Source organism: Anopheles bellator, chromosome 1, assembly GCF_943735745.2.
Source record: "Anopheles bellator chromosome 1, idAnoBellAS_SP24_06.2, whole genome shotgun sequence".
In the NCBI taxonomy this organism is placed as follows: Eukaryota; Metazoa; Arthropoda; class Insecta; order Diptera; family Culicidae; genus Anopheles; species Anopheles bellator.
In genome coordinates, this window is record NC_071285.1 from 57,719,055 (window position 1) to 57,740,019 (window position 20,965).

Here is a 20,965-nt window from a genome sequence, read left to right on the forward strand (position 1 = left end):
GCCACAACAGCGGTACTACTACCACCACCGGGCGGGAACCGCACGCTGATAACGGCCACATTCGTTCCACTCTCGATTGGTTCTCATCTCGCTGCTCGCTCGCTCTCACTCTCCTCGCAGGAGGAGCGTGGTTCTGTATGGCACGGGATTAGAAGAGAGCCGTAAATGACTTATCATTATGCTCCATCTGTTCACCGCCGATGACGGCCGATGATAGTCGATGATGGTGCGAAGTGGTCCGGCTGGTCTGGAAGCTGTAGTCCTTGCACGGGCTGCAAATGGCTCCATTCGAAGATCCAACATGAGTGTGCATCCAACAGCTCGATGATGATGATGATGATGATGATGATGTGTTGTTGATAAGAAATCTACATAACGCTAACCAGAAAGTGTGTAATGCACGCTCCAGAAGGGGCCACTAGATTCGATCTAATGGAACGTAACGTCCCGTGGCTGTGGTCTCTGTGGGAGGAGTCGTTTTTGTTTTACGCACTTTACCGAGCGGAAATGAGATCGGTTGATTTGGTTTACGGTTTAGCGCGAGTGCCGGGGGCGCCACATCATCCCATCGGATCCCGAAGTACGAAGCGATGCTTGGATATGGTGGCCATTGAAAGTCAAAACTCATTACACCATCTCTGAATGAAGCCTTGAACGTTTTCACTGGCTTCACAGCTCCACAGTAATTCACTGGAACTGGCTGCTGGCGCCACACCCGAGATGTATTCGTAGAATGAGGCTAATTATTTTTTTTCACCATCAAACGGTAGGCATCACGTTTAGAGTCGCTAAATGACACCTCTCCGGACTCCCATTCGGAAAAACCGCAACACACAGCAGCATCACAGAATGTGTGGCGCACTTCCAGCCACCCATCACGCTCTGGCCACTTAGCGAGCCACTGAGTGGAAAATATCTTTCTCGAAAGCGAACCTCCCGCAGCGCGGACTCCTTCGGCGAAATCAAAGCTTTCGGGCTTTCGCTAAAAGAAGGAAAAGAAATGCCCAACATCGTTTGCCTTTTTTGGTCCATTTTCGCGAGGGGAATCGACGAGTGGCTTGAAAAACGGCCATTCGACCTCTGGGCCCGGTCCGAGCGTCCGGATGGCAGTCATTAAAATTTCACCTCACAAAACGGAAGCGAAACGGATGCGGAGGCCACAGGAAATTGGCTTCTTTAAAAAGCAACAACACTTCGTCGGCGCTCGGCCCCCCCATTGGTTTCATTTCCTGCTTCGGGCCCATCTCGCAAGACACCAGCTTTCTTACCCATTCGCGGGTCCTTCCCCGGATCCGGGTTGCCAGATTGACTGATGGAAATCACTACCTGAAGGCTAATTAACCACCTCTCGCTTTCGCTCTCTCTCTCTCTCTATCTCTCTCCCTTTCGGTAGAGCGAATCCCGGCCCGGCACGGTTGTGGTTTTTTGGATAATTTGGGCTCGAGGGTCCCGGCACCCGCCAAATGCGCACCTGTAGATGGACGAATTTTCCGTTCGATAACTCTTTCGTGCGGAGTCCTTCGTGGAAAACCATCTCCAGAGCCACCCATTAACCTGCTAGGCGTTTCTGGGAGCACATCGAGCGCGAAATCTCGCCTACTAATTGAATTAACGTCACACAGCGCTACGACTGAGATGGATTAACGAGATGGTGTTAACGATACGCTTGTGATAAAGTTTACACTTTGAATATTCCTTCTTTTCTTGGAAATGACTGATGACGGAAAATTGGGGAACATTAAATGTTAAATGTCCATTAAATGCCTGTTTTTTGAATTCAAAAAGTCAATGATGATTCTCTTTCATACATTTTTTTCTTATTTGTCAAACACTCTTTACGCGAAGCCATCTCAGTAACCATATCAAAGTCCGTTCTCATCATTCACTTTAAAACCGACAGCCGTACGGCATCGAGGCACACTGTCGAATTTCAACGAACTTCTAATTCCCCGAAGCACGACCGCCCCGGTAAAATGGGCCGAAAGAAACATCAAACCCGACCCACTGAACCACCGAGGGAGAAAGCGTCCGCCCACCGAGCAGGCCTTCCGAAAACTGTCGAAACGCCCGGTGGCTTGGGTGGAAAACGGAATCAAAATTTTCCATCCCACAACTGCACCGTCAGCCACGATGTGGACCTGGTGAAGCTGTTCATCCCGGGCAACAGCATCCTTCGCAGGTGAGCCACAGGCCGCGGACCGAACGCGTGACGCAGGCACCCCTTTGATCCTTGCTCTTCGTTCGGTCGATAACTGCACAACGGTGGGTGATGATGTCCATTAAAACGGTAATGAAACGGTCGACCAAACGAGGGCACCATTGTGCCACCCATCCGTCACGGATCTCCCGGGGGGTTGCTTCCGGGGTTGCAAATGGCTGCTGATGACCACAACAAACGATAATTTCATGATCCACAATTTATTCCCTCCACACGCACAGGTTCACACGCTGCTGGCGACGGCTGTGTCTGATCGATGAGAGCAGCCCTCTGGCACGTCAAGTATTGCACAGCGACATGGCTGTAAAGCGGGAAATTTCACGCCATCTAACCTACTACCCCTGCACGGTGCATCCCTTGAGCCGGTTCCGGTGAGCCTTACCCGTCGTCGCGATGTAATTAATGAGATGAGCAAACACTAACGCCAGCAAACGCCCGGGGGTCGCGTATGCTACCCCGAAACGGTCATTTTGTCCCCCGCTAGGTTCGCTTGGGAATGCCTTATGATAGTAACGTTTGCCATGGCCTTCCAGATGATTCCGTACGATGTGGTGTTTATGTTTCGCGTCGAAGACTACTACCCATTTACGGCGTTCCACTGGATACTGCTTGCTACGGGTAGGTCTCGGACGAAAACTTTGTTAAACGCATAATTTTAAGCTTCAACTTCCCAACCAGATATCATTTGCCTGCTGGACGTGGTGATGTCTTGCTACACGGGAACGTATGATCGCAGAAACCGGAGGGTGGAGCTTAATCCTGCCACCATTCGGTCACGGTATCTCTGTGGTTGGTTCTGGATCGATACCATCAGCTCGGCACCGGATCCTATCATAACAATACTTGTATGCTTGAAAATAGTTTGGAAACACTGTGATCCCTTCTAGTCGATGTTTGGATGTTTCAGATTCCTCCCGCAACCTTGGACAGGTCGCTGCTGTTCTGTCTGCATAAACTGGAGTTCCATCCCGGTTGCGCCTGGGATCTGTGGAGCCTGGTATCGGTGATCAAGATCTTTCGTTTTCGCACGTTCTTAAGATACATTAGGCGATTTGGCGAACGGCTCAGATTACGCCGGAACATTATCAAATTCACGACCATTTTGGTCACCGTTCTGACGGTGTTCCATTGGGGCACCTGCATCATGTTTCTCGTCATCCGATTGGTACAGGGAACGGATCCGGCCATGGTGGACGAACGCTCTTGGACTCAAAAAGTCCCATTTTGGAACCAGTCATCCTGTAAGTGCTTTACAAACTCCCATCCCTTTGAAATTAATGTTTCTTTTGTAGTTATTCGGTACCTCGAGTGTTCCTATCGGATACTGTACACCGTGACACATATCACGCACGACTTCAGTGAGTCCATGACCTACGACGATATGCTGCTGTCTTTGCTCTTCACCATCTGTGGGTACTTGCTGAAGGTCTATCTGCTGGCTGAACTGTTAATTTTCATTCGCATGCTGTTTTCGAGCACGAGTAAAGTGAGTAAACGGCACATCCTCTAATTCGATTTGTTGGTTATTAGTGTTTCGTTTGTCTGAAACAACTATTTGGCAGTACCACGAGTACCGGTACGAGTTGAACAATTATATGCGCCACGAGCAGCTGCCAGCCGTGCTGCATAAGCAGATCCTGGAGTTTTACGATATACGGCACCCGAATATCTACAGCCGCTGGTCGCTTATCCGATCGACCATTGGCGAGCAGGTGGGTAGCACGACGACACGATACTTCTTGTAGAGCCACTTTGCAGCAACCAACACCTTTTTTTAGCTGTTTCGCCAAGTGCGAATGGAAATTGTAGGTCCCCTGCTCAATGCATGTCCACTGTTTGCCGAACTGCTCTCCGAACAGCAAATGATCGCCTTGGCGTGTGTAATGGATTTTCAAATTTTTATGAAGAACGACATCATCACCCGCTGCGATGGCGGGGGTCGGGAAAGTGCCGTTGGAGAGTGGAAAATGATTTTCATTGTTTCCGGAACGGTAGCAATCTTTACCAGAGGATGGAAGATGGCACTGCAACTGGAAGACGGTGAACATTTTGGCGAATTTCAGCTGCTGCTGGACGAGTCCTGCGTTGTGAGTGACCCGGAGGTAGGCTCTGTCCGTAAACTTACGCCTTTGTTTACTATATTCATAGAAATTCCCCAACCTGGTGGCCGTCGAAACATCCGAGTTGTATCTGTTGAGTAAGTATGGAACTATTTTCACATATTTTCGCGAAAATATCATTAAATTTCCCAACAACAGCTGGCATGTTTGCAACCTGGAACCCGCAGTTTGCATGCCTTCCACTCAAAGGAACATTCTGGGAATTCCTCTTGTTCCTATTGTCTTTGAATTACTTTTTCTCGCTTGATGCCTTTACAGCCCAGGCAGAGTTCGATCTATTTATGCAGCCGTATCCATCGCTCCGAGAAAATCTCCGCTACCGGGCGAGAACACTCCTTCAAGAGATGGAACAGATGCGACTAAGCGACGCTGTTCAAATGCTAGAAACTGTCGAAACCATTCGTATGCCGCCCAGATCAAGGGTCTTCTAGCGCGCTTTAAAGCGTGTTCGTCCATTACGGTTCTTAAGACACCACAATTCACAAATTTATATTAGCGAATGCACAGTATAGAGAAAATTTACGTTGTTGTCCAACCACCAGATTCTACTCTGCATTGAAGCCAGATTGCTTATTGTCCGTTCAATGGACGTTTCATACACGAGCCACTAATACTGCACACAATTCCATACAATCGAGATTATTTTTATTAAATCAAATTGAACGAAGAAAAACATTGCAAACAGTTCAGTCCTCTTCAGTTGGTGTCCGGCGAAGATTCTTCCATACGAGTGGCAACCAACCTAGTGGCTTTCGCCCTTCTTACCAGCAACACGCTGAAAGTCGTCCATTTTGGTAGTCTGGATCGGTTGTCCGATGAAGGCAAGATGATCAATGATTGTCGTCTCTCCGCCAGATTGGTTATCTTTAACAAACATCTGAATGTTCTGAACATTCTGGAATTTCACAAATTTCAGCTTGATTGGGTTTCCCGTTTCCAGATCCTTCGGGTCCACCTCCAGATCCTGGATCGAAACGTGCGAGTCAGCCATATCGAAGTCGATCGTTCGTGGCTGGTTGATGAAAAGCCTAATGTTCTTTGGGCCGTGCGTCGGTGGTGCTTTCATTTTCAGAGAGTGTAGTTTGATGATTTGATTAAAGGTAACCGAAATGATGAGCTGCTCGTCGCAGTCCGACGCCAGGTGTCCTCCGCTGGAGCTAAGAGCGTTCGACAACGGATGCTCGTCGGCTTCGTTCAAACACTCGCACTGGTTCTTCTGGATAAACGTGGTCAGGTCAAGCTGAGCGTAACGAGAGATACAACATTGCGTCATTAAAGCAAACAAACCCAACCAATTCTGACGACAATCTTTTACGTACCATTCCCTGGCCATAATCTTCACCCGATTCGTCTACGCTGGAAACGTAATGTTTCTGTATCTTGGCCTCCAGTCCATTAATGTCGGCGCCTTGTAATCGGTCAATCTTTGTCTGGAAGCATTCAGCGTAGGTAAGTTAACATTTCCACTCCACTCGACTTACTCTCAGTTCAACTTACTCGGGCACGGTAGAAGATGAAGGTAGGCATAGAAGATACACCCTGGGAGGACGCAGTTTCGGAGCATTTGTCCACGTCCACCTTCAGGAAGACTGCCTTGGGGTACTTGGTCGGCAATTGCTCGTACAATGGAGCAATGTTGCGACATGGACCACACCAGGTCGCAGTAAAGTCGACTACGACCAGCTTTGCACCGGCCGCCGAGAGTTCCGCCTGGAAGTGGCCTTCATCGTTGATGGCTCTTACCGACATTTTTCTAGAAACCGGATGCTTTCTCTATGAACCTATGGCTTTATTTAATGTGAAACACTAACGCCGAACGGTTTCTGCACAATTAACGATTCCTCTCTCGGCAACAAAGCAAAGTGCGAACGATGACGAGAAGGTTTTAATATTTTGCTTGTTGCGAGATGTTTGACAATTTGACGCTTCGTGCTGTCATTGTGCACGAGTTGCTGTCAGTTGAACACGAAACACACAGCACAAACATAGCGGTTCGATTGTTTATTTCTTACTTCCCACAGTAAAGAATTTCACAAAATAAATAGAAATAAAAACATTAAAAGTAGTTTTTTCCTCAAAACACCCGAGCAAACAGTTTTGATAAGGATCAACAACTATCACCAGCGGTTTCTTTTGACTGCGTAGTTGCTACTGTCGCCACTGCCAAACAATGGCGCTCGTGCGGAAAAAGCGGCAAAATGCCAAATGACAATGACGCGATCAGTATTAGAAAAACACCGCTCCGTGAAGATCCAAATTTTCTTCTTTTCTTTTCGCAATACAGCTTGAACATGGCCGAATATACGGATGTGCATCGTGCATTTTTGCAAGCGGTTTCCAACCATGGAACAATTGGCGAACAACAGGCATATAACATTCTCGTAAACATTTATGCGCGCTGTAAGAGTAGCGATGCAGTTTCCCACACAGGCCGATCGTTAAACAATCTATCTTACAGACGGAAGCACCGAAAGCGTACCGAACGAAGAAGACGTAGCGGAAGTGGTGGCCATGATCAACACCCGGATCGCTCGGTTTGACCAAAAGATATGTTACATCCATTACGAACCGACCGACATGGATTATGTCGTATTCGTTAATTTGATCGATACGCCGGCCACGCGGGTCATGCATAATTTTTACACCGAACCAGAACTGCATTACTTCCGTTATTTGCTGCGCGAATTAGTGCAGAATCCCGATCATCAGCTCCCGTTGATTGCTTGCCTCAACTTCACGACCCTGTCGGCTGGCAAAGGGGGCAAGCCGATCGCGAAGACCCGTGCTGAGAGCCTCCTGAGCGATTGGGAGCAGTACGGTTACTTCCTGATGCTGGAGGATAAATGTTACTTGGGCCCGCGGACCATAACGGAGTTTGAAACGTATCTCAGTACGCACTTTCCGGATGAGATTAAGCACTGCTCGCTCTGCAACATCACTATATACTACGTAAGTGGCCTAGTGCTGTAAATATGTTTAACGTTGTATTGGAACTCTAAACACATCTCATCCACCATTTCCGTAGGGTGTTCGCTGTGCGCACTGCTCGCACACGTTACACAAAAAGTGTATGCAGAAATACCTCCGGAAGTTTACGAACTGTCCGGCTTGTAAAGGCCTGTGGACCGTGAAGCTTTGAGACCCGCGACCGTGAGTGCCATTTATTCCATGTTTCGTTATTTATGTTCGAAGAAGGTGTAATAGAAATAGTTCGGCGCTTTGCGCCTAAACAACACTGTGTTTCCGCTACAGCTTGAGCTTCAGTTCGTGCTGAATGATAGCCCAAGCTTTTTCGGCCTGCCGCTGCGAGAACTCGTAGCTCCACAGCGTACAGAAAACAATATCCGAATTTTTCACAATCTCTTCGGTGCTGGTGACCTGTGCATCGACACGCCGAATCGCCTCCTTCTCCGCGAGCTGGTTGCGCTCCATCAGCCGACGGATGGCCTCCTCGCGTGGAACGATGCATGACCAAACCTCATGGCAGTCCTGCTGCCATCCGGCCCGAAGCAGCACTGCCGCTTCCATCACAACAATCTCCTTTCCTTGCTGCTCGTACATGGTGTGAGCCACTTCCTTTGCCCGCTTTCTGATCGCTTCCCACATGATGGCGTTCAGTTGGTCCAGCTTGCTCCGATCACCGAACACGATCGCACCGAGCGCTTGGCGGTTTATGGTTCCATCGGAGCGCAAAATTTCTGGGCCAAACGCAGCCACCACCTGCTTGTGGCACTCTTCGCCGGGTTCGTACAGCTGGTGGCCAATCTTGTCGCAGTCGATCACACCCGCGCCAAGCTTCTCGAAGCGTTCCCTCATTTTAGTTTTGCCTGCGGCGATCCCCCCAACCAATCCGATCACGTACGGTTTTGCCGGTAGATTGGCTGGCGCTGGTTTTCGCGGTTTCAGACGACTACCGAGCAGATCCATTCGCTGATTGCTGGAGCTGATTTTGTCTTCCTTATCATCGATCGTGGCCTCGTCGTCGAGCAGCTCGATCGTGTGCACCTGCAGCTGATTCAGTCCATTCCGCGACCGGAGTTCGTTCACTTTCGCTCCGCCGCGTGCCGTTTCTGTGCTAACCACAATCAACTATTAAAAGAATCGAAGAAACGTGAGAATGGTGAGACACAGTGTCCAAGCAGTGAGGGCTAACATACGTCCATGTTCGGATCGGTGGCCGTTGGTCCGAAGGGATCCGCAATGGGGACGACTTCGTATCGCAACGTCGAATCAATGTCCCGTAGCAACTGGTTCACCTCCGCTATCCTCTGTTCCGTCGGATGGATCAACTCGTACAACTTTTTACCTTTATTCATCGGACCATCGGTGACCCCTACGACTAGCCGTTCCGTGGCTAGGAGGACCGCTTGCGTCAGCAGCACCTTATGTCCGGCGTGGATTCGATCGAACGTTCCACCAAGCACTACGTTGCGGAACGTGTCCACTTCCGGATCTAGCACGGACGGCAACTCGACGGTACACTCCGCTTCCGTGTCCAGCTCGACCACCTGCGCCGTTGGGTAACGATCCGATAGATACTTTTCCCCGTCCGCTCCGGCTGCTACCGCGTAATCGAAGAATAGATAGTCCACCATCGGTGGACGCTTCCGCTGCGAGGAAAACGCTCCCGCATCGGGGTCCGTTCTCAGCGTTCCCGTCATTATTCGCAGATCGACCTCGGAACCGATCCAGCTAACCGACGATTGGTAAACGCTCGCCACGAAGCGGCCGAGTGCCCGTGGGCATCTTACGGATGCGGCAACTTGCGGATGGAACTGGAGGTACAGCGTGCTCAGCGCATACGGTCGAGTTGCCGTCAACGTTTTGGAAATGCTTGCCAGGTGCACCGCTGTTAGGAGGCCAATTTTTGGCGACATTTTACGATAGGCCACTGTTACTAGGCCACACCGTATCGGGTCTGTTATCAGTATCTGGCCGTGCCAAAGTTGGTTGGTTGTTGATTGTTGATAAATATGTTGGGTTCGAAATGTTGACAGTTAACTATGTTCGAAAAATGCCCCTTTTCGAACATATGTTGTGTAGCATACACAAGTTGAATGCAAATAATTTGAAATTTCCGTTACAGTTCAAAAATACAGTAGCTGGATAAAATGGTTATTTGACTATTATTAAAAGCAAAGAACCGTCAATCGCGACAAAATATAGGGGCGAACATTAAGCAATGTGAGTGTAAAAAGAAAAAATGAACATTATTCTCAGATGTGGCCAAGTTTTCACAGAACCAGATGAACATCAGTCCACGACCAGAAAGTAAAATGAGGGTCGCTGTAAGTTTAGAGCCCGACAGTCCGCCACATTCCTGCGGCGCGTTATGTCACGAGATTGCATCTTGTCCGCGTTTTGTTATGCCTTCTGAATTTCCCTTTCGTCCAATCTTCTTGCCGACTGCTTTCGCGATTTTCTTCACGATCGCCCGACTACGTGCCGGGGCGTGCACTTCCCAAAGTGGTTTGATCACAACCCCAGTTTGCCGATCATCGCTCGACATTCGGTACCTTTTCCCACCGTTTTTTGTGAAGACCCTCGGGCGTTCCCAGTCCACTCCTCGCCGATCACCGATCGCCAAACGGTGCCGTTTCATAATTTGACTCACGTTTGACTTTTCATTTGAATATATTTTTCCTCCCCGTTCGGGGGCTGCTATTTCTGCTTTCTTGAGATTATCACGTTCCACGTTGCGTTCAACGCACTGATCTGCGATCTGCCCGCCCGCCGAAAAGCCGTTTCGGACCGCAGCCCCATCCGACGCTCGATCTCGATAAGCTCCTCGTTCTCGATCGTGCCGCGGCCCTCTGCCTGAATATGGACACATTGAATAAGTTACTCGCGCGAGTCGGAAAAGGTTAAGTTCGAAGCGCCACGCCGCGGAAAAGAAATGGTTGGTTGGTGCAAGATCGGCTCGGAAAGGAGTAAAAGTAAAAGTGCGATCGGTCGGATGGGGTCAGTTTTGTGAAGTTGTTTGTAAATGAACTAAACCAAAGTATGTACAAAAGTATTACAGCTTTGCAGTAGGTGGTAGCGATAGGAAATTAAAAAAAAAGGAAAAGAACCGTAAAAGATATTCGTTTTCTTTGCCCTCTCTTCGCTGATCGGCGTCGGCTTCTGGTTTTCCTGCCTCAGGTTGGACTTTTCCTTTTCCCCACTGTTTCTCCCCATCCCGTTCTCTCTACCGACTCTCTGTTCTCTCCCTGTTTGTGTATTTCGTTGCGTAGCTTGTGTCGCGCGTAGCGAATGCGAATCTGATGTAATGAGTATGGGCACAGGTCACAGCGAAACGCCTCAACAAATCTCATTCTATCGCTCCGTCGCCCTCTCACTCTCTCTCTCTCTCTCTCACTCTAATGACTTGCGAAAGGTAGCGCGCCCGTCGCAGGGCCCACCGATTACTGCAGGGCCTGCAGTCTGGCGATTTCGGCCTCCAAAGCCTGCAGGTTGAAGTTCGGGTCGTCCTTCGGTGGGTTGGCGCGGATGAACTCGAGCGTCTTCAGGACGTGGTCCGGGACGGGGCCCTCGCGCGGCAGGTGGGCACCCTGCGGCAGGAAGCCACGCTCGTCGGCGACGTACGTCAGCGAGATCGGCGTACCGTCGCGGTCCGTCCACGAGGCGCTACCCTGCGCCGACTGGCCCCCAACACCTTCCTCCTGCGCCCGGATGCCGTTGCTCGTCTCGTACGTCCACGAGTACGAGCCGTCCGGGTTGACGACACTGTCGGAGCTCAGGACCTGCGCCTCGGCGTCCGGGTTCTGGGCAACGGCGACCGCAGTCAGGGCAGCGATGATCAACTGTTGAAGAGAACACGGACCGAACATCAGCAACCGCTCAGTGACATACCTTCACCCGTACGGCGGGTCGCCACACCCTCCTTGCCATCCTTGACCGGGTAACGCTTGCCGTCACGATTCCGGCGACACGCCAATCCCACCTGTCAGCGTCGCCGATTTGCATTTGACAGGCTACCGATCGCTGCTCAATGCCACCGAAGCGGTCATTTCTCGCTATCGGCGAGCGATTCATCATCCCCGAGCGGCACGCAATCGTGAAGATGAGCCCCGGTCCATACATCACCCGGATGCTACCGAGACCGAGACGGGACGGCCCTCGGTTTGATGACCGCGGTAATTGAAGCTTATTACCACCGACTCCATTTCATTGACAACCGCTTATCGTGATCGTGGCCTTCCGGTACCCCCGTGGTGATCGATGATGATCTTCTCGGGATCCGCCCCCGGCGCTCGGACATTAGCACCTGGAGCATGGCGGAGCCATAAATCAGTGCGAGAGGCGGCACTAAGGGGCAGCAGCAGCCAGTCAGTGAAGAAGGAATCACTCACGGTGATCCTCTGGTCCGGCCAAAGGCCGTTCTAAGAATGGCGCACTCCGGTCCTGGGAAGAGTTTTGACACACTTTCGCACACCGGCCACACAGCGCATGGGCCACATAATGCGTCGAGGGGCGCGCGCGTGTGCATGGGAGTTTCGGCGCGCATGGGAGCATTTACCCCATTCAGAGGTCCGTGCCGGGGCCCAGAGCTCCCACGGAAGCGCGTGGCGTGCGACGATGTCGTTTAATTAGGCTTCGGGTGTTTTGTTCGGGTGTTTTATGTAAGCAAACTAATCGTTTTGCTCTTGCGATCGCGCGAAGCGCCGCAGATCGCAGATAATACGGGCGGCCAAGGTTATGGTGCCGTAACGGTCTGCGCTAAGTGCCGCGCGTGTGTGGTGCCAAATCTGCACACAGGCTTGCTACTGTGGGCCAACCCCGATCGATCACGCCGTTTACCCGGGGTGATCATGAAAGGTACCCAACTGAACGGTTACTTACGGACAAACCAAACAGTAGACCCCAAAGGTTGCTTTGACCCAAAAAAACGGTTGCACAAACAGCAAAGCCTGGCCGACAAAACACTCGACGGCAGGCCCAAGATCACCGAAAAATAGCGACACCTGATTTCACTTTCCGCTCACAATCGATTCTAAGCACTGGCCCCGGCCGGTCCCCCAGCCCGACGACACTCGATCGAGATCCTTGCCGCCCGCTAATCCTTGGGAAACTCACCACTCGGAACATGGTTGCTAATTTGGGATGCTGATGCTGTCTAGCGTAAGGAATCGGAACTGTGACGGCGGCGTGTGTATTTGTGTGTGCGAGCGATGCGCAAACGGCGATGATATTCGACCACCAAGGGGGCAAGCGGTACTGACTGATCGTAGGCTGCAATTCGTCGCTTTTTATACTCGTCGAAGAAAGTCACGCCGAGGAGCGCGAGGTGGGCCCAGCCAGAAAGAACTCGCTGCCCCGCCACCACCGCCTGCTACTAGTACGATCGCCGATCGCGCTAGTACATGCACGCCGCCGCGCCTGGAGGGAGAAGGAACCGAATCTTGCCACCCTCCCGGCAACGGCACCCTACCCTGGTGCGGTGGGTACGGTGGCAACAACGACACGGGCTGTATGACGCTGGGAAGATGCTGCGCCGTGAAGGGAGAGACGGACGGACTCGGGCGCTCTACTCGAGCTCTCGCTTCGGCTGCCGGCCGCCCCGTCATCGCCAGCATCATCGTGTGGCCCCGCGGTTCGCCAAAAGGGTAAGAAAAAGGCAGCCCGTCGTCGTCAGCCGTCAGCGCACGCGTGGCAGAAGCAACGACGATCGCAAAATCGCAGCCACGACAGAGCGCGCGAGAGAGAGAGAGCGAGACGCGGCGCAGAAATAATAATAAAATCAGCCACCGCAGTTCAGGGATAGGGGTGCGACCCGGCGAGGGGAGCCGTTTACGCGGGAAGGACACACGATGGCACACACGAAGACGACACGGCACGCAAGCTGCCGAGGGAGAAAAAAAAGCGCAAACGGAACGAAACATACACCGGAGTAATCCTCCCCGGTCCACAGACAGACGCAAGAGCAGCTACTTAAACACGAACGATCCGACACACATTAGGATTAGCGGCAGGCGCACTGGTGGCGCGCAATGGGAGTGACGAAGATCACCATCGTCATCGTCGGTAAGTCGGGCTCACCAGTGCCAGGCGTTAACATCTCGACCTTTCTGGCACCGAGAAGACCGCGCGGCCTACCGAACACCGACGCATTAGATTAATCTTATTAGTGGCCGCACGGAACGCCGAAACTGTAAGACCTTTCGCACCCCCCCAAAAGCCATTGTTTTGGTTCCTTTAATGGACGGACGCATCAAACGCAGCGCCGTCGTTTCGCTCCGAGGTTCGTCGCCCGTCCGCCCGTTGAACTCTTTTGTATGGGTTCAAGATATGCGGGCGAAAAAACGGGGCAAAAACGCGTCGAAGATGATGCACCGGTCCCCGGCCGGTGTCGGGCGTTGTCGTTTCTCCAATTTTTTCTTCGGCTTGCCTGTGTCGTTACTGAGGTAGCAGTTCAGCCATCTCGAAATAATTAATGCCCACTTCACCTTCGCCCCCCTTTGCTCCCTGCGGACCGGGCGTCGGGGTGGTCAGTCGGTCAGTGTGCTTCGTTTGCTCGTCTCTCTTTCTCTCTCTCTCTTTCCCTGTGTCGCTGCTCAAAACCCGTAAAAATGCCCAGTTCATACGGCGGCCATCGTGAAGCGGTTGACCCGAAACCCGAAACGATCGCTTGTGTCGCAGCCGCCCATCGTTGGGGCGAGCAGAAAATTACCGCGCGCCCATCGTTTTTAACGATGTCCTGGGGCCAGGGACTTCGTCCTCGAAACGCATCTTCTCGCCGGTGCGCTTTCGCCGGCGCCCGGCCCATTCGATCGTCGGAGATCTTCTTCATGGGCAACCCAACCTTCGGCACGGGGAGAAAGAGTTCGGCGATCGTTGCAAAAATTTGGCAAACGTACGGCGGCGTGTGGGAAATGTCAAGAGGTTGCACGTGGAACGTGAAATTCTTGTAATGGCCGACGATTAATCGTGGTGTTGGGCCGCTGCGGGCCGTTCAGTGTGTGCCATTGGTGGTCTTAAATCACTTTTCGCCGATATCGCTTCGCGCACACGATTATGCACGGCCAAAGGTGACCCGAAAAACGGAAGTTGCTTGCGGTTAGTTCATGTTTTCGGTAAGGGCGTGCGTTCGGCCACGATCGCCACCATAAATCATAACTTACACTTCCATGACCCCTTACGCAACGGCCCTGTTCTCGGCTCTGCGTGTACCGAGCGGGAGAGCGAGAGACTGCCCATTACCGAACGCGCATTTAAGAGCATAAATTTGCGAACCATTCCGACCCACAAATAATACAAATTTGGAAGACCGGCGGGCCCGGGCGGCCCGAGCGGAATTCGGCGAGCCGACGCCGGTTGCCGCGGATTTATTCATTCATCAATTTTTCGGTCCAGTTTTGCCCTTTCGCTTACCCCGGGTTCAGGGTGCGCGCGCATGTTATCCAATCTTTCCTGCGCCGCGATCGGAAAGTAAACTGAAGAATGACAAAATACGGGCCGGTTATGACGGAGTCAACGTATTGCAACATTCGACTCTGATCGATCGCTAGAGTTGGTCGCTTCCGCAGGTCACTTTCTTTTCGCACAAAGAACGAGATCGGAAGCAGTGCATTCAATAAATCTGCTCTCTTTACCTTAACTGATCGTTAAAACCGTCCGTTACAGTCGTAATCAATTTGCGATAAATGCCACCGATGCTTTATGTACGTCGGTTTCGATTCCGTAACGTGTCCTGTGGCCACAGCAGATCATGAACGGCATGCTGTCCGCCTTTAATGCTTCAAGTGTAATTCGGGGGTATAATGTTACACGTAGCTTCGCGATCGCGACCATTAAAATTCACCATTTTTGCGATCGTTTCGTGATCGCGATCTTCCCAATCCCGTGAAGAAAAGGTCACGTGCGGACAATAGTTGTTTATTATCACATGTTTTCCGGATTTTTTTTCGCCTCGCTTCTCACCGATTGAAGTTCAATTAACAAATGGCACGATCGGCACGGCGGGATGCTACTTCCGCGCGCGCCCGATCGGTATGCACCCCATACGAGGGGCGCGCTAATGATGGGCATTAGAAAGACGGCGAGGGACGGAATTATAAGTTCAATTTCCAGTCCAGCAAAATGGCGCCCGGAGCTGCGGGGCAGACACGTGCGTTTGCCATTTTTGAATAATGAGTCAACAAGAAGGAGCCTACTGTCGATCGCACACTTCTAGGGCCGGTTTCTGAGAAGTGAATCGACTGTTTGAATTACCTGCTCAAGCGGTCAGTCGAGCGTCGAGTGTTGAGGAAAAAATCCCTTTTTATGTGTCTTACGACAAAAAACCTCTGATTGACCGGTGATGATTTGTTGACATTAAGACAGCATCCAATGATTCCGGAAATTAAAAATGGTGCCGCATTTTGCACTGCGCCTCTCAGTTTAAACGATCCGGTATCAAATGCCAAACCGTGTGACCTGTCTTCCGCGTGCGACAAACAATTTCCTGAATTCTTCCTTCAATAAAAATTAACAATAACACACTGGCCACTAGCAAACGCCATTCAAAATCACTCACCCAGGTCGCTCGATTCGATCTCCGATCTGTGATGGCGGAGGCAAATAAAAGATAATTACATCCTGCTAACACAATTGCCGAACCTTTTGTGGCGTTGATTTAAACTTTAATTGGATCTCCCGCAGTCCGCAGCGCACCCAATCCACTGAACCAATAGTTCACAAACTTTGCCATCTCAATCAATTATGGGCCGCGCTGGGCATCCATTAAGTGCCGGGGATCCTTGCTCGAGGCTATTTTGGAGACATTGATTTTCGTGTACGCCATAAATCATCGGGCGGGGGGTCCTCGTTGCGGAACGAGCACTCGCGACGGCCTAGAGAAGGCCAATTCGAGAGCCAATGGCGTACAATGTTGTTAGTAGCGCCATTTTACGGCTACGGCAAACCCGTTACCGAGGGGCCGAGTGCAAAACGGGTTAGAAATTGTCTATTAATATACGGTTCCACTATCGGTGAAAAGGAATCTGGGCTCACGGCAAACGCGCGCACCCTTCGAGCCTCGAAGATCGACCCATCCACACGTCATCCGCTCGAACTCGAGGAGGGCCCCGAGAAGACTACACATTTACGGCCGGGGCACCGGCACACAATCAACCGTTCGCACGTCGTAAAGATCAATATTTGCATAAGATGCATTTTAATTCTGCTCTTAACGCAATCTCAATCATCGCACGATCACCGAGTGCCCCCGGTGCGGGATTTGATGGCGTTCCATTCGTTGCGTTTTGCTACCCCGTTTTTAGGGTGGCTTCACCCCAAAAACCGGTGACATTGAAACACTTTGTCAATACGATCATCATCATAAATGCATTACGGGCCCTAAACCGCTCGAGCTGAGGGATTGTGCAAAACGCCTTATGAGACCACTTATGCGAATTAACGGTCCAAGTGCGGATGGTAAAACAACGGCCGCAGAGTCGCAGTGGTCACACATTTTATGCTCCGGACGGACCCATTGTTTCGTGTGTGGGCTGTGTCCGCTGTGTGATCGCCACATTTTCCCGCACCGAAATTCCACACCGAAGTGTACCCAAATTTAAGCGAAACCATTTTCTCACCATTGACGCTGCCCGGTGCTCGGTTGCCTCACGGAGGGCCATGTCGGTGACGGTTTAATAATGTGAGCCCAACCACCCAGCGAGACACACTCCGTGGCATTGCATATTCCGGTGGGACTCGGCTTCGGAGGCGGCGACGGATCTCGGAGTTTGACCAATTGCGCACTGATTTAATCACCACTCGGAATAGGAATTCTTTCTATGCGCTGTCCGCGCTATCTGTAAGATAAAGAAGACACGCATTATCGGCATGTCACCCGGTGGCTAATGTTTTGGTTCGTGTTTTGCCGTGTAATGAACTCCGCGATTGCAGCATTCGTTTATGAGATGCACAACGCGCGCTTGTTTTATTGCGCTTTGTGCTGTGGATTTGATTTATTTCTCGAGCATTGTGCGGCATGCTTTAATTTATGCCAGGGCTTGGACTGCTTCGCTGTCATGAACAATTTGGCAGAATGACATATTTGTAATTAAAAATGGACCCAAATTTGGCAACGCCATTTGAATTTGACAGATGAGCTACTCCGAGCTGGATTGGTAGTAGGCTTACTGCGATGTGCCCGGTAAGTAAATTCGTTAACCGAAGTGCATCAGGCTACTTGATTGCTGATTTTGACATATGCTGATTGTCAACGAATTTATTTGGAGTTGTAAACAAACATAGAAAAACATGAATATAACCGGCTTGGCAGAACGGGATGAAGATTGATAATCAGTTTGAGAGTCCTCTGGTATGCGCTCTGGCTTTGAATACTAAACCGCCATTGTGTCGAGCTGTCGTGTAGTAGACCGCACGGTACAAGACCGCTCCAAACGGACTGCCAGTGCTAGAGTGCTAGACAGCCCATCTCCAGAAGCAGTGTGCTTCCGCGGGACCTTCGCGATCGAAACACGGACCCAGCGTGTACTCGTGCATTAGATAAAGTTGGCAAACTGGCGGCCCTCGGCTCGGCTCGGCTTCTCATTTTCGCCCTCGCCCGCAACGGAAAAGTTCAAAAGTCTTGCAAATCATTAATAAAAACCCTTAAACCAGAGACCAGAGATAGGGGAGACGTTTTATTGTGGAAGCACCCTCGCTGTGCGCCAGGGGCACGGGCACACTTTTTATGGGCCTCGGTAAACAGACATACAGAATGGTGGTGAATGTCGCGCCGCTGCCGTAATGCGCTATTTACCTAAGAGAGCATGATGGCAAATGTTGCTCGTGCCGTCGTCGTGCCACCGTCTTGAGCACCTTCGTTAGGTCATTGGAAATATTTGATTTCACGCCAACAGCAGCCGCTGCCGAGCTGAGCCAGACTGAGGAGGCGTCTAATCGATCGGCGAATTAAGAACGCCTTTGGCCAACCCTCGGTTTTGTGCCCATCTCGGTTGGGTTGGGGCTCTCGCGAAGGAGTGTGCTTCGCCAGCCATCCGGGGCCAGATTTTCAGACCATTTAAATTAATTACAAACGCACTCGATCGGTCGATCGAGCTGGCCTTAACGACAGGTAAAACAATCATCCTTTGAGTATGACCGGCACGAAACAGCACCGAAAACAAAAAAGGCGGTCGGTGCGTGTAGGTTGTCATCGGTACACGGCGATTAATCGATCATGCAAGGGCCATCCAGCGAAAGGTCGTCCTCTGGGCCGCACGCCATTGCGGCGGGTCCCATCCGGTTTCGGGTTGACCCTACAATTAATCCAAGGTGAATTGCAAGGGATGAGTCAAGTTTCGTAGCTGCACGACCACTGCTCGGCAGGAGGCACGTACCCCGTTCCATGGCTAACGGGTTTCGGCGCCGAGCCGAAAAGCCCGGTGTTTCGCAAAACCCCGGCGCGATTGGGAACGTGCCGCACAGATCCTGGCCCTCCCCCCCCCCGGCGCAGTGCAGCGTGGTCTCCTGCAGCGCCGCAGCGCCGTTTGGGGCCCCATAGGGCACCACACCTCAGAATCACCACACGACGCGCAGACCTCGAACGACCTCGAACTATGAGCCACTAGGTGGCTGCTGTGGCCCGATACCGGACCTAGCCCTCCGAGCGGATCGCTGGCACCCCAGAAACCGTCGCGTTCCGTCAAGATCGTTGAGTGACATTCCGATTGCTAAGCCTAAATAAATCCAGAAACCAGAAAAAATAAACGCGATCGAGCACACGATCTTCGTGATGTTCTCAGCGATCATGATCATCGTAGTATCCAAATCGAAAAACAAGGCAGTCACCGGCCGTTTGTTAGAAGATCGGATTCGAAGCGGATGCGGTTTGATTCGCGATGCTTCGCAAAACTCGGGCAGCCCAACAACGGGCCATTTTCATTGGCTTTCGGCCCAACACCAGCGAGTGACGCGTTTCTGTGTCTCCCGAAAAAGGTTTAGCGCGGTTTGCGAAATCCTCGTCGTCGTCATCGTCGCCGCCGTCGGGGAATGTGACTTTCACATACTTCTCTACTCGATCGCTAATGGGTCGCACGGGGTACTGTAAGGGCTGAAGATGAATGAAATGCGACTCGAATAGATACAGATAAGCAGCCGTGGCTGAGGGGTGATGCATCATAATTCATCTTATTTATTGAGCGAACATATTGGACGCTCGCCGTGCGGCTGGCACGTGTGTTCCCGAAATGTGGCTTGGTCGAAGCGATCTTTAATGTGGTCGATGCCGAGATGCCGAGAATGAGCAGCGTTGATTAATGGAGTGAACGGGTGGTGAAGATTAATTTGAGCGCTTCGATGAACGCGTCGTTTTCCACATCAAATGGAAATGAGAACGAATCGAAATCGAAAGGCAAAAATGTGTGCGTTTTTTTTTTTGGGGGGGCCAAAAGGCCGCATTTTATTGCGATAAAACGGTGAAGGCCCCCAGGGGCCCGTTCTGTTCATCGAAGGATTTGTCAGATTTAGAGTCACGATCGATCGATCGCGCGAGCCCAGTAAATTGAATTGATGTCCATGTCCGTGATCGCTTCGGACTCGTTTGATTCACTTCCGACTAGAGGACAGACCCGCGTTGATTATGTATGTTCGGCCCACCGGAGCATGTTAATATGCCAGTCGACGGATGAACCGCATGTTTTATGCCATACGCTGCCATGACAAGGAGAGAATCGTGCACTGGAATGAACATTCCATCGGAGTCACCACCGGCTCGGTGGTCACTCGCTCTTGGGAGCTCCCCGCTTTACTGCTAATTACATTAGAGCGCACCGGCGATGACACTGGGCCCACTGGCCGTCCGAATCCCTTCACTCGCGCCAGCCTTGGTACACCGTGCACCGGCCGGCAGGACCGCAGCGGTAGCGGTGCCGGATGTTGCCAGCCTTGACCTTTGCGGGGCCACCGTTCTGGCGCACTGGGAGTCGCAGGCGCCCCCCCAATCAAAGCATCCTCGGTGGTGGCCTCTTCGTTTTCATTACATTTTCATTACAAGGGAAAACCTGGGCCACTCGGGATGTCCGCACGGCGCCATGAGTAATCGATTGTCACCGCTAATCTAATATGTATCTTATCTCGCGCAGGAGTGCCGATCTTTATTAGCATAAGCGAAGAGTTATGAAGTGTTCGCTAAAATCAACTGACCACCATCCACCATCACGGCGGCTGTGAATGAAACAATCGAACCAACCCTTACGTTCCGCTCAATGGAGACGCGTGGTATTTAATGAAGTTGACATTTAGCACCCAACGCGGGCGCAAAACGGTGCCATACGCGTCGTCGCGGCACGTCCTCTACTGCACGGGTCGTCGTCGCGCTCAGCAGCAGCGGCATCTTGGGACACATCTTTCAAGTGCCCTGAAATATGATTCAACCCCACAAGTGCAGTGTGGCCGCGTGGTGCTTCTTCGTTTTGGTTTTTTTGTGTATGTGTCACGCACACGTCCATCGGGCTGCACTGCCAGCGTATGCAATGCTGGCCGCGGTCTGGCCGAATCAACTCCATTCCAATCGCTGCGCTGCACTGAAGAGCGCTCCAACATCCATTTGGTATTTCTGCGCCCTCCGCTTAAATGCCACGCGCGCTGTTAAATGTTTATTGGTTTTTCTACTACGATGCTCTTAAGTTGTAATAAA

General features: G+C 51.5%; 5 protein-coding genes across 5 annotated transcripts; 2 read left to right on the plus strand and 3 right to left on the minus strand.

Annotated features, from left to right (window-relative positions):
• The first annotated feature begins 1,973 nt into the window (after positions 1-1,973).
• LOC131215978 (potassium/sodium hyperpolarization-activated cyclic nucleotide-gated channel 1-like) lies at positions 1,974-4,769 on the plus strand. Its single transcript, XM_058210374.1, has 10 exons — positions 1,974-2,179; positions 2,440-2,589; positions 2,703-2,836; positions 2,897-3,063; positions 3,126-3,459; positions 3,511-3,704; positions 3,781-3,930; positions 3,997-4,305; positions 4,367-4,415; positions 4,597-4,769. The coding sequence occupies exons 1-10, from the start codon at positions 1,974-1,976 to the stop codon at positions 4,767-4,769; spliced, it is 1,866 nt and encodes a 621-aa protein (XP_058066357.1).
• A 197-nt stretch (positions 4,770-4,966) lies between these two features.
• On the minus strand, positions 4,967-6,229 carry LOC131209861 (thioredoxin-like protein 1). The gene is made up of 3 exons (XM_058203014.1): positions 5,836-6,229; positions 5,658-5,768; positions 4,967-5,578 (listed from the first exon to the last, which is right to left on the minus strand). The coding sequence occupies exons 1-3, from the start codon at positions 6,085-6,087 to the stop codon at positions 5,081-5,083; spliced, it is 861 nt and encodes a 286-aa protein (XP_058058997.1). The 5' UTR covers positions 6,088-6,229; the 3' UTR covers positions 4,967-5,080.
• A 350-nt stretch (positions 6,230-6,579) lies between these two features.
• Positions 6,580-7,567, plus strand: LOC131210799 (non-structural maintenance of chromosomes element 1 homolog). Its single transcript, XM_058204094.1, has 3 exons — positions 6,580-6,738; positions 6,797-7,287; positions 7,364-7,567. Exons 1-3 carry the CDS (start codon positions 6,630-6,632, stop codon positions 7,475-7,477), a joined length of 714 nt encoding a protein of 237 aa, XP_058060077.1. The 5' UTR covers positions 6,580-6,629; the 3' UTR covers positions 7,478-7,567.
• On the minus strand, positions 7,479-9,256 carry LOC131210788 (bifunctional coenzyme A synthase). The gene is made up of 2 exons (XM_058204083.1): positions 8,496-9,256; positions 7,479-8,427 (listed from the first exon to the last, which is right to left on the minus strand). Exons 1-2 carry the CDS (start codon positions 9,213-9,215, stop codon positions 7,585-7,587), a joined length of 1,563 nt encoding a protein of 520 aa, XP_058060066.1. The 5' UTR covers positions 9,216-9,256; the 3' UTR covers positions 7,479-7,584.
• A 1,044-nt stretch (positions 9,257-10,300) lies between these two features.
• LOC131205741 (pupal cuticle protein-like) lies at positions 10,301-12,550 on the minus strand. The gene is made up of 2 exons (XM_058197972.1): positions 12,415-12,550; positions 10,301-11,141 (listed from the first exon to the last, which is right to left on the minus strand). The coding sequence occupies exons 1-2, from the start codon at positions 12,424-12,426 to the stop codon at positions 10,743-10,745; spliced, it is 411 nt and encodes a 136-aa protein (XP_058053955.1). The 5' UTR covers positions 12,427-12,550; the 3' UTR covers positions 10,301-10,742.
• Positions 12,551-20,965: the final 8,415 nt, after the last annotated feature.

Excerpts from the sequence above, each read along its gene's own strand:
- LOC131210788 (XM_058204083.1), bottom strand. The coding sequence starts at position 9,215 with ATGTCGCCAAAAATTGGCCTCCTAACAGCGGTGCACCTGGCAAGCATT. Across the intron at positions 8,428-8,495 it reads CCACCGATCCGAACATGGAC|TTGATTGTGGTTAGCACAGA; the intron begins GTATGTTAGCCC and ends TTCTTTTAATAG.
- LOC131209861 (XM_058203014.1), bottom strand. The coding sequence starts at position 6,087 with ATGTCGGTAAGAGCCATCAACGATGAAGGCCACTTCCAGGCGGAACTC. Across the intron at positions 5,769-5,835 it reads TCATCTTCTACCGTGCCCGA|ACAAAGATTGACCGATTACA; the intron begins GTAAGTTGAACT and ends GAATGCTTCCAG. Across the intron at positions 5,579-5,657 it reads AAGATTATGGCCAGGGAATG|CTTGACCTGACCACGTTTAT; the intron begins GTACGTAAAAGA and ends CGTTACGCTCAG.
- LOC131215978 (XM_058210374.1), top strand. The coding sequence starts at position 1,974 with ATGGGCCGAAAGAAACATCAAACCCGACCCACTGAACCACCGAGGGAG. Across the intron at positions 2,180-2,439 it reads GGCAACAGCATCCTTCGCAG|GTTCACACGCTGCTGGCGAC; the intron begins GTGAGCCACAGG and ends CCACACGCACAG. Across the intron at positions 3,931-3,996 it reads GATCGACCATTGGCGAGCAG|CTGTTTCGCCAAGTGCGAAT; the intron begins GTGGGTAGCACG and ends ACCTTTTTTTAG.
- LOC131210799 (XM_058204094.1), top strand. The coding sequence starts at position 6,630 with ATGGCCGAATATACGGATGTGCATCGTGCATTTTTGCAAGCGGTTTCC. Across the intron at positions 6,739-6,796 it reads CGTAAACATTTATGCGCGCT|ACGGAAGCACCGAAAGCGTA; the intron begins GTAAGAGTAGCG and ends TCTATCTTACAG. Across the intron at positions 7,288-7,363 it reads GCAACATCACTATATACTAC|GGTGTTCGCTGTGCGCACTG; the intron begins GTAAGTGGCCTA and ends CCATTTCCGTAG.